Source organism: Tupaia chinensis, unplaced genomic scaffold (genome assembly GCF_000334495.1).
Source record: "Tupaia chinensis unplaced genomic scaffold, TupChi_1.0 Scaffold148822_2, whole genome shotgun sequence".
NCBI classification, from domain to species: Eukaryota; Metazoa; Chordata; class Mammalia; order Scandentia; family Tupaiidae; genus Tupaia; species Tupaia belangeri.
In genome coordinates, this window is record NW_006208670.1 from 12,301 (window position 1) to 24,415 (window position 12,115).

General features: G+C 47.5%; 1 protein-coding gene across 1 annotated transcript in view; it reads right to left on the reverse strand.

Moving 5' to 3' along the window:
- Positions 1 to 12,115, reverse strand: part of LOC102474421 (collagen alpha-4(VI) chain-like) — a gene marked incomplete at its 3' end in the record, with an annotated part of 70,866 nt that overhangs the window by 11,309 nt on the left and 47,442 nt on the right. The window contains exons 13-17 of the mRNA XM_027769173.1: positions 9,552 to 9,605; positions 7,312 to 7,383; positions 6,796 to 6,822; positions 5,716 to 5,760; positions 2,943 to 2,996 (exon numbers count right to left, since the gene is read on the reverse strand). Coding sequence (XP_027624974.1) covers positions 2,943 to 2,996; positions 5,716 to 5,760; positions 6,796 to 6,822; positions 7,312 to 7,383; positions 9,552 to 9,605 — 252 coding nt within the window. The remainder of the gene's footprint in view (positions 1 to 2,942; positions 2,997 to 5,715; positions 5,761 to 6,795; positions 6,823 to 7,311; positions 7,384 to 9,551; positions 9,606 to 12,115) is intronic.

Below are 12,115 nucleotides of genomic sequence, written 5' to 3' on the forward strand. Positions count from 1 at the left end.
AACCAGGGGTAGGGAAGAAGGGAGGAGGCCTTCCCCACCATGGACCTCGGGAAGAAGGGGGGAAGGAGGCAAAACGCTTCCAGAGCTCCTGAGGCTGCAGAGCGGACCGAGAGTGGCGAAGAAACCGCACAGGGCCGCGAGGTGCACAGCACAGTGCCTGACTTTCATTTTCATTGTTTAGGTTTTTGCCACAGGGTGCGTACGTTTGCCAGAGAGAAACAGAGAAAGGGACAGTGAGATGCCACCCCTGAGGGGTGCCGTGCCACATCCCTCCTCCTCCATTCTCCCCTCAGGATTTGGGCACAAATGCACACACACTCAGCGTGATCCTCAAGCGGCCATAGCCAGGACTCCAACTGCAGCCGGCCACGTGGAAGTCCAGCACCGTACCCACCACGCCACCTGCTGGGCCCTCCTTGACCTTTTCTAAGATCTGTTTCCTTACTTCTGAAGCAGGTGTGCCTAACTTAGAAGGCTATTGTAGGGATTCAATAGAACAATGAATTAACATGCTTAGTTCAAAGCCTAAAATTCTATTATTCTGAATTACAATTATTACCCTAAATTCTAGTTCCTCGTATTTTTGTATTTGCCAGAGAGGGTGCACTCACCAGAGAGACACAGAGAGACAAAGACGGGAGGGAGGAGGCACCCCAGTGGAGCGTGGCCATGACACTAGCCCTTTCCTCCATGGTCTCGCCGTGCCAGGACTCAGAGCAAGCACGATGACCCAGCGTGTTTGTCAAGTGCGGGGCTAGGGTTCAGACCACACAGCTGGCCTGTGCTTTGGCTCCCTTTCCGCCAGCCCATGGGACTTGTCCTAGTTTCTCAGTTTTGACCCAGACACTTGGCTTCCAGAGCAGTCTTCCAACTTACAGGCTCAAATGAGTCTCCTTTGCCTGGAGACCTTCAATAGCATTTGCACACCCAGAAGACAAAAGCACAATTCCTGCACGTGGCATCGAATTCACTCTAGTTCACCCTTTCAGAATTTCCTTGCACTCTCGATTTTCCATCTTATCTTCCGCTCGTGTTAGATTGAAATCCTGCGTTCTTCTCAGTCTTCCACGTCCTTTCCCACCCTGTGCCTCCCCTGCATTCCCTCTCGCAGAGAGCAGGTGAGACGGCTGTGATCTCCCACGGGCCTGAAATGCAGAGTCCTCTGCACCCCAGCACCCGCTTAATGCCACGGGCCTGAGTGAGAAAGGTTGCCCTCTCGGCCCTCACTGCATGGTTACCTGTTGGTTTCCCTTTAAATTCAATCCACTTTACGTTCTCGATGAAGCCTTTCGTATGGCACAGGCTGGTTAGAGACCCTCTTGCTTCTGCCCCACGCTCTCCCCTCAGGGGCAGACTCCTAGCTGTGGGTTAGTACTTCAATACTGACTTAGGATTGACGCTGGTCCCTCCCTTGGAAGCCACTCCATGTACACAAAGCCTATGCTCACTTTACTCCCCATTCTAGAATCACATCTGTATAATATAAACACCCAACCCATTTTTTATGATGACCAGATGAAGAGAAGTCAACCTTTCGTTTCCCATCCCAGCCACGGTGCTGCGTCCACTCTTTATCTGCACCATCCCTGCAGCCTCATGTGACCCTGTCCTGGGGCACAGCTCTTCCCATGCAGATTTGCTCTCCTATGCCACCAGTAAGCTCTTCCGTGGTCACAGCCATGCCTTATTCATCTTCAAACGCTTCTTTATAGCTAGCAAAATGTCCCCCGGGTTAGAAACACTGATACGTTGTTACTGAATTTAACTACATTGAAGGAAACTGAAGGCTCTCCAGTGTTAAGGAAATGTGATCTGGAAATGTATCAGATTTTGGAAAAGGACTGATACTATTGGTTAGAATGTGAAACTACTTTTAAAAAGTTTTTGGTGTGACTACGGTAACAAAAAGTGTGTGTGTTTGTGTGTGTGTGTGTGTGTGTATTTTTATAGCCCCCCCCAGGATAACTGTGGAATCCCAGGGTTATCTGAAGAAAAAGAAAATAGAGGATTTCCACAATTACCCTAGAAAAAGAACAGCAGAGAAAGAAATAGAGAGCTAAAACATATACAATGTTTGTTACATTAGTTACACCAAAAACTTTTTCACTTACCAGGAAACTAATTCCCACCACTGATTGTGCATCCGTGGGGGAAGCACCAGGAGCACAAAGAAGCATCCCCATGTCTAGTCCTATTAATCAACAGCAGCTGGCTACAGTAGTGTGTTGCAATGGATCCTGCAGCCGTGCTAGATTCCATACTTGATTAGTAATGTCTGCCATGGGTGCAGAAGGGAAATCGCAGTGCATGTGCCAGACCTCGGCCTTCCCTTGTACAGAAGTACATCTACTAGCGTGAGGCAGTGTGTGGTCGCTGCCAAGGAGATAGTACGAACAGAGGAAGTTACAAGGATATAGAGAAAGGAGATTGCTACAGACTGACATGGTCAAAGAAGCCATCATGGGAGGAAAGAGGTGCTAGATGTCGAAGCAGAGACATTCAAAAGGCACAGAAGACAGAGCAGGGAAGGGCCTTCCAGGAAGGGCATCTGGCAAGAATGCAGAGGGCATAAGGAATACTCAGGGGCAATGCCTGGGTCGATTTGGCTAAGTAGGACACCTCACCGAGATTCGTGAAGAATGCGGTCGAAAGCCTTGCAGGTGAGACTCTTCATTGGCAATGGAGCCACAGAAAGCTCGTGGAGCCGAGGATGGCTGACGGGCGTTCCAGAGCCCAGGGCCAGGTCACCGCGTTCACACCTTTCATTTCATTAACAGCAAAGCCAGGCCTCAGGGGAGCTTCCAAGCAGCCATCCGCCACTGATCACCTTGACGCTTAAGCTAATCACTAAGCCTCTAGAGGGTTCTTTCCCGCAGTTTAAGACTAAACCACCCATGGCAGTTTACGCAGGAGAGAAGTGAGAGAGCAGACTCATACTTTACCGGGTTTCCCGTATTCCCTTTTTCTCCAGATAACCCCGGGACTCCACGATCACCCTAGAAAAACAAATATACATACATCAAATCTTAGTTATTCTAGTTACCTCAAAAGCCTTTTTCCACGTAGTTTTGTGTTCTAGCTAAGAGTAGAAAGTCTCGTTACCGCTCTGACAATGTAATAGACTAGATACCCTGAACAATCCTCCTACGGAAAAACGATGGAAAATTTCCGAGAAGTTAAAATATACTTCACATACATTCGTGAGCTGACAAAGAGAAAGATCTATCTTGGAGTTTAGGATAAAGAGAAGGCAGGAATCCAGAGATGTAATAGCTCTTGGCTGTTCTGGGGACTTCGTATGAGGTGTGTGTGTGTGTGTGTGTGTGCGCGCGCGCGCGCATGTGGTAAAACCTTACGCTGACAATTTATTTCTACTGGCCTGGGATATGGGGCCACTGGGAACATGGCAGAAGCAAGCAGCCTCCGCTTTGACCTGAATGACTTCTCACTGATACAGGTTCATCAAATACGAATTTCAGCTGGGATCTGATGGTGGTGCAGGAGTAAACATGACACTCTAAGGCCGTCCTACATGGGAACATTCTGGGTTCACGTTAGATGTCTCTGGGCAGAGCATGCCAGGCACACGCAAGCCCGTGGTCTGGGGCCGGCTGGAGCTGCTGGTGGATTTCAGTGTCCAGACTCCTGGAGGGTGCCATCTCTGCCTGTCTCTCTGTCTGTCTGTCTTTCTCTCTCATTTGTGGAAGAAGTAAATACATTTCTTTTTAATTTGCTAGTGGGACATGCACTCAGTGGAGAGAGACAGAGAGTGGGGGAAAGTCAGAAAGCACCCCCATGGGGAATGGCCATGCTACAATCCCTTCTCCATTTCTCCTTCTGGGGTGTTGGGGCGTGCATGCATGTGGGCCTGGCATGATTTTCAAGCTGCAGGGCCAGGGACTAGAACTGTGACAATGGCCATGTGAAATGCAGCTGCCTGAACCACCACACCACTGACTGGCTCAGTACACAGCATTTTTAAAGTGAGCTTCGATCAGAAGTCACAGTCCACATGAGGGAGACCCCACGAAGGAGAAGCCAGCAGAAACGATAGAGAACAAACTCAGACCCATAGTGACTACAGATACTGGCATTCTTAGATGCAAAATATAAAATGCTTGGCATATTTTAGTAAGTAAAAGAATTAGTAAAACAACAAGCAATGAAAAATGACCAAGTAGATTTGAAAAAGAATGAAGTAGAATTCCGTGAAGAGAAAAATCTAACCGAAATGAAAAATCCAATGGATAAAATTTTAAATGCAACTGAGGTGAGAATTAGTGAATTGGAAACTGAAGACATTATACAGACTGGACTGTAGAGACAGAGAAGTAGAAAGTGTGAAAGAGAAATTAAGAGACAGTGAAGGCGGAGTGAGAGTCTCACAATTTTCTAACTAGGTTTCCATAAAAGATTATTGAGAAAATATGAAACATAAAAACTTTAAAATGACAATTTTCTAAAGATTTTCTAAAATTTACATATGGCATAAATATTCAAATGCAAAAGCCTAACAAGTCCCCAGCAGCATAAATGAAAAGGAATCTGCCCCTGGATGCGACATATTGGAACTGCCCCAAACTAAATCTACAGGGAAGTTTCTAAGCAGCCTGATAAATATTCACAAAGCGTTGCTTACAAAGGGGACGGTTATTTTGACAGATTACTTCTTCTCAACAAGGAAAGATAAGACAAAAGAAAGCAGATTATAAAATTACATTTCCAGCACCATCAACACAGAATTGCTTGTCCAATGAAATATCTTTCTAGAAAAAGAGTAAAATAAGGAAATTTCCAGGGAGATGAAAACCAAGAGTCCAAAATGAACTGACCTTCAAAGGAAATTTTTGTCCTAAAGCACAAGCGCTCCCCAGAGAGAACAAGGCAGACAGACACAGTGAGAGGGAAAGTGAGAAACCACCTCCCGAGGTGGGATGGCCACGCCACAATCCCTCTCCTCCATTCTTCTCCAAGGATCTTGCGCGTGCACAACAGCCCAGCATGATTTTCAAGCCGCCAGGTCTGGGATTCGAACTGCGGTCAGCCATGTAGGAGTCCAGTGATGTAACTGCTACACCACTTGCGGGCCCCAGAAATTCTCTTTTAAAATTATAGGGCACGTGTACTCACCAGACAGAGACAGTGAGACTGAGAGAGCGAGCAAGGTGGAAAGTACCCTTCCCATGGGGCATGGGCCGAGGCCTTTTCTGTTCCTGTCGGGATTCGGGCATGCACATACCCATGCCTGGTGTGTTTTTCAAGCCACCAGGGCTGGGATTAGAACCATGGTTGGCCACGTGGCTCCAGCTCTGTTAACCTCTTGGCTACAGGCCAGCCTTCATTAAAGGGACTTCTAGAAGTTGTGCCTTGGGTAAGAGACACCAGAGCTTCTCATGTTCTTGACAGGCTCCGATGATACCGAGAGGGAGGTGTCGGCGACAGTAAATCTGAGTGAAGCTAGGCAAGCTCTGGGTCGTAAACCAGTCACAATAACAACGTGCAGCCGCTAGACTAACGGGAGATGGGAAAGCACTGGGCAGTCACGTGTCATACGGGCGAGGACGGCTACAGTAACGTTCCTGGGGCCCTAGTATCTTAAGGAAGCACACAGATCGACTTTGAACACTGCTGAGCACTCCTGCTAAGATCTCTGGACCGATCTCTCTGAGAGTGGAAACGCCGACGTGGGGGGAGCACCGACTGGACGTTCTGTACCTGTTCGCCGTGTAGCCCGTCCGCACCTTCGTCACCCAAGTCACCCTGTGAAGCAGAGACAGCACAGGCTCAAGGCGAGGGAAGCAGCTGTATGTGAGCTTTTGTGGTAGCTTCCTTGCTGATGTTGTTTTCAGCTGCTAGAAGAATCCAGACCTACTGAAATGCCATCTATCCGTGCGTCCACTGAGCACAAAGCCATGATTACTTCTTTATGATGCAATCGTTAGGACCACTCACTGATTCTCCTGACAGTTTCAGGCACTAAATACTACAAAGAAAAGCCCTCAAAAGTTTTCAGCAATGTGAAAGGCTTGGCGTCAATGTTTGCTCTGGGCATGAGTAACTCTCACGGGACTCAGCGACACACCCCCTTGGCTGTAATGTGCTAAGGTGGCCCTTGCACCATCACGCCTCCTTAGTTTAAGAAGACTGGCGAATACGTCTGCGTTAAACCGCGTAACGGAGCCTGGAGTCCCACAGATCCACAGAAAGTAAATGGGTGTGCAGACACGTCTGCATTGGGGGAAATTATTTTTAAAAAGAAACAGAAAAACTAAGGCTAACTTGCTGCTAAGCGTAAAAATGAACAGCTACATGGGACCCCTGCTCCATTTCTAAGTCTTCACTCTGTCATCTAAGTTGAAATGACAGTACATGCATTATAATGCATCTTCGGAGGACAGCCAGTCAGAAATGTCGCAGGCAGAATGAAGACAACGCACACTGAGTGTGCATGGAAGAACTGCTTTATTCCAACTATCCACACAAGGAAACCAAGTTTCGGAAATGTTTTAAAACTAAAGTATAACTGAGTTGGTGCCTGAAGATCAGTACACCAAACTCTTGGGCTAGAATTACACGGGAGGTGGGACCAGCAGACGGTGTGATGGTTACATCACACCTGAAATACGCATCTTACAGTCGTCCGTGAGCATGGACTTCGGCCGTTAAATCACCTTACATGTTCCTCGGTCTGAAAACTTTAAGGCTCATCTAACTCAAAGAAGTGATTAGACTCAGTACTGCATTTCCCAAAGAAAGTGCTCTCCGTGATCGAGGAAGAGAGAGGAGGTTACCTACCTTCTCTCCTGAAAATCCTCTTGCTCCCTAAAGTTAAGAAGAAACAACAAGAATTGAAGTTGAATGAGATTTTTAAGCCCTTGTCTCATTTAGGCAACCACGTGTGACATTGACGAGATCAAAATGAAGATGGCCTCTCGGCAAACCTGGCGGGCGTAACTGCACCGCCGTTGCTGCTAGGCCCTTCCTGGGGGAAACTGGACCTTGCAACTCTTCACACAGGGCTAGGGCTGGCCAGGGGACAGCATGGCCTGGCACGATGATGAGCATGCTCTTCAAGTGGAAATGAGAACGCACCAGCTAGCAGCATGGGCGGGCTGCTGGGAAGAGCAGGACCCGTTAGCTGACTTACTGACTCGCTAGAGTATACTGAACACGGTCAGTGTGGTCAGAACCTTCCATCTGAGGAGCACCTGAAGGGTTAAGACTCCATAACTATGTGGAAAAATGAAGTTTCCTAACTCAAGGGGTGAAGCCAAGAAAGGGGAACATTGCAGAGCTCATGGCCACGCTCACCTTGGGTCCCCTCGCACCTGGGCAGCCGTGGTCACCTCGGAGTCCAGGAAGACCCTGGGGACCTCTTTCTCCCTGAGAAATAAAAATACACATGAAGACAGAATGAGCATCTCTGTGAGCCCCAGACGATTCGATCCGACAGTAACGACCATTGTCACGACTGAAGTCGCAGAGAGGCCTTGCAGTTACTTTCATGTCCTCGGAGAGCTGAGCAGGTCACCACAAGGTAGCAGGTGGCTCACTTACCAACTGCCTGCACCGAAGACACCAAAGTGCATGAACCCGGACTAGCTATACTTTTGACCGATTCAGTAAAGCGCGTGGGCAAAGCTTCAGAATAGAATCAAACAGAAATGTGTTTGGACATTTACTTCAGACAGCTAAAACTGGATAGAGGCATCCTGGTGGTCCCACAAGGAATAAATCACTACTTACCGTTTTTCTTCTAGGGAGAAATCCTACACGTGGCTAAGGCACACTGATCGTCTGTCACCCCTGGAGCCTGCTCCGTTGGCTCACCCAACTGCCCTTCTGTTTCCTGGTAGCTTCTTAAGGATACAACTTAGCACACACCATAACAAGATCTCCATTTTTTTTTTAAGAGAGAGTTTTGCTATAGTGCCCATGTGCTCACCAGGAAGACAGAGGAACAGAAAGCAAGAAATCCCCCCCAGAGGGATGGCCATGCTGCAATCCCTTTTCCCCCACTCTCCTGGGATCTTGGGCACGCATGCACATGCACCCAGTGTGACTTTTAAGCCACCAGGTCTGGGACTCGAACTACAGTTGACCACATGGAAGTCCAGCGACGTAACCATTACGCCATCTGCTGGCCCCTGGTGGCACAGTGTGAAAGCAGTAGATCCCACATGGTTAACCGTGAGGTTCAAGCCCTAAACAAATCAGCTTTAAAATAGGTATCTGTAGCAAAGTGGTTTTTTCATAACTCAGAATGGGCCAAAAGTCATGGTAATTTCAAATCCTTGTGGTATTTAAGTGACATAATGAAGATGGCCCCTCTCAGATTTCAGTTCCCTGGCTCTCATTTCTCTCTGTAATGATATTTTTCATCACTGACAATCCCATGGTAAATAACTTTCCCTTTCCCGGCACATCCCTCGGGTGTTCAGGGCGATGTGCAAACCATCAGGGGTTAACTATAACTCTGTCACCTTCCCAGCCAGCCAGGAAGGGTCTGAGTGATCTGCAATGTGAATGGTCAGGGATCTCTTCTGTTCATTTTGCTAAACCACTCAGAAACGTGATGTTTCATCCATTTTTCTGTTGCTATAACTGAATGCCAGACTGGGTAATTTATTTTAAAGAATAAAGATGGATTCAGCTCATAATTCTGGAAGTCACTGTCAAGGGGCTGCACGCTGACAGCCTTCTTGCTGGTGGGGACTCTGCAGAGCCCGCAGTAGCACAGGGCATCGTACGGCACGAGGGCAAAAGCATGTGTCTTCAGGTCTCTGTCCCCTCCTGAAAAGTCACACGTATTCAATCGTGGGGCCTCACTCTGATGACCTTATCTAACTCTAGTCACTTCTCGAAAGCTCTACCTTTTAGTACCACAGTACAGGAAGTTTCCACTCTCTTAATACTGTGACAACCACAAACACATTTTAACACATACGTTTTGGAGGTCATGCATTCATTCCCACACGGGTAGTTTAAGAACAGTCAGATTACTTGCAGTTTAGCTCATGGGTAACAACTACTCTTACATGCAAGCACAATAGACTCAGACCACGTCGTCAGCTGTGTCACGTTCACTGATGCCCAAACAGCCGAGCCCAGTCTCGGGACAGGTGGCAGCAAACTGAACCACAGTGCTGAAAGCCACACGGACCACGTGGTCTGCATCCCGCCCTCTGCTGGCCTGAAATGCACTTGGCACGTGTGTGCTTGGTCGAGGGGAAGGGATCGCAGCGTGACAGACCCTGTCGAGGACGCCTGTCCCCACCATCTCTCTCTCACATACACGCATTCTCGATCATGAATGAAATTAATATAAAAAATGTTGAATGGAAACAGAAACCAAAACAATGACACTTCTTCATTAAACGACTTCTAGTGACTGGCGCGTGTTATAAATGGTGGTTTTAAATAGATATAAACCCACTCTGAATGGCATAGAGGGGGAAAACATTCACGACTTGAAGGCAATTAAGTGTGGTTCATATCTGACCCATATTGCCATATTTTTCCGAAGGAAAGAAACGAGATCTGATACTTACATATCCACCTTCATCACCAGGATGACCGGGCAACCCATTAAAGCCCTTCTCTCCCTGAGAAGAAAAGAGATTTAAGTAAATAAGTAGGACTCGAAATTCTTAAGTCTTCGAATCTATGTGATATAAAACTTGTTAGTGATACTAGATCGTCAGGAAAGCTGTGCCATATTTTCCTGTTTCACATGCAAAGACGCGTCACGACCCCCAGTGAGCCAGCACTTACTGGTAAGATTCCAGAGAGTGGCAGTGACCCACTATGTACCTCCGTGTCACCAGCACTTACTGGTAAGATTCCAGAGAGTGGACACAGTGTAGAGAATTATAAAGATGCATGTAATTCTTCCAGGGCTTTGTTACTGTGAAAACTCAAATGCCTGTTTGTCTTGAGAGTCAGAACGTCAAACAATTTTCTTTTCTCAAAGTATCTTTTTAACCCATTCTGATGCAAAAATCCAAACCAAGACTAGTTTCTATTGTTCTTACTTTTTATATTTAATCACTATATATCTTGACAGCATAGAAAATTAACTTTCCCAGTATAAATGCTAATTAAAAGTAAAGGAAACCAGGACCAGCAGATGGCACAATGTTCATGTTCCTGGACTCTCACGTAGTCGACCACAGTTCAAGTCCCAGACCTGGCGGCTTAAAACTCATGCCAGACACGTGCACGTGTGTACCCGAAATACTGAGAGGAGAATGGAGGGGAAGGGATTGCAGTATGGCCATGCCCCCAGGAGGTGATTTCTCACTTTCTGTCTCTCTGTCTCTCTCTGTCTCTCTTGAGTGCATGTGACCTATAGCAAAAATTTCTCAAAAGAAAAAAAAGTAAAAAAAGCTGTTATTCTCAAGACAGGACTTGGACCTCTTGTTTTCTAGAGTATCAGTAAGCAAAGCGTTACCACCCATGTCACGTACGGGGACGGTCATTTCTGCGTGACCCAGGGGCTTAGTCCCTCTACCACCCATGTCACATACAGGGACGGTCATTTCCATGTGACCCAGGGCCTTAGACCCTCTACCACCCATGACGGGGACGGTCCTTTCTGTGTGACCCAGGGGCTTAGTCCCTCTACCACCCATGTCACATACAGGGACGGTCATTTCCATGTGACCCAGGGCCTTAGACCCTCTATCACCCATTTCACATACGGGGACGGTCATTTCCATGTGACCCAGGGCCTTAGACCCTCTACCACCCATGTCACATACGGGGACAGTCCTTTCCGTGTGACCCAGGGGCTTAGTCCCTCTACCACCCATATCACGTATGGGGACAGTCATTTCCGTGTGACCCAGGGCCTTAGACCCTCTACCACCCATATCATGTACGGGGACAGTCATTTCCATGTGACCCAGGGGCTTAGTCCCTCTACCACCCATGTCACGTACGGGGACGGTCATTTCTGTGTGACCCAGGGCCTTAGTCTCTCTCTTTTTAGCTTTTTACAAACCTAAACACACAGGTCATCTCCTTTAAGGAACATTTGGTTTGTGACTTTATAGCTGATATTTCTATGTAATTCAAAACCGGTCAATAAGATCTGGGAGCCAGTTTTCTTTGTAATCACCACAGACATAAAGTCAATAAGCCAAATCACGGAAGTCTAACAGGAAGGGCCGAAAAGTCAAAAATTAACCGCTGGCCCTCAAAACGCAGTCACTGGGTTACAGACACAATCTGTCCAGGGTTCCCGGTCCTTGCCCTGACAGTATGAGAGAACACGAAGAGTGGAAATCGCTAAGGCACGACTCATTTTTTTTCTAAAAGCAATTTAGATACCGCCTGTGGTTCTAGACTGAAAAGATCAATCTGTGACATCATTAAAAGTTCACTCCAAGCACCTCATGTAACACCCTTCAAGATGGCGCAGAGCCCGAACGGCCGGGCCCCCTCCGGGGCCCTGGTCCCCCCTGCCTCTCTGGCACTGGATGACCCAGTTTGCGTCTGCGAGTGGCCACCGGGCCTGCGCGTGGCCGTCGACTGCAGGCGGCAGGCTGAGGCCGAGAACAAGGATGAAGAGCTTGCAGTTGTAAGCAACAGAAAAAAAAAAAACTGTGGCTCTCTTAAACCAATTTAGAAGTATATTGTATGGGAGGATGTTCTCTGCCTATGGACAGTGAGAAGATGATGGTTGCCAGCCCTGCATTGCCTGGGGAAGAACAAGAACTACTCTGTCATTCTTGGGGAAGCCAGATGCCTGAGGACAACTCACACTGCAGATGCCCACAACACCATTCCTGGTAACTACAAGATGACTGCTGTGCCGCATCAGCTAATAATCATCCCTGCGTACCAGAACTGCTTTCCTGAAACTGCATTCCCTGGAGACTCACCTACACTTGTGGATCTGCAGGAGACCCTCCCTTGATCCAACCCGGAATAGAATCTATGTTCCCTATTGGTAAAAACTCTATGAGCTGATAATTGGAACTCGTGGCCCCTCTCCCTTTACTTGCATGTATCACTTTTTCAATAATTCTTCTGGAAGACAACTGTATATAGCAGAGATAGTGTAATGGGAGAGTGGGAAAGGGCAGAGGGACAAACATAGAAAAAAAAA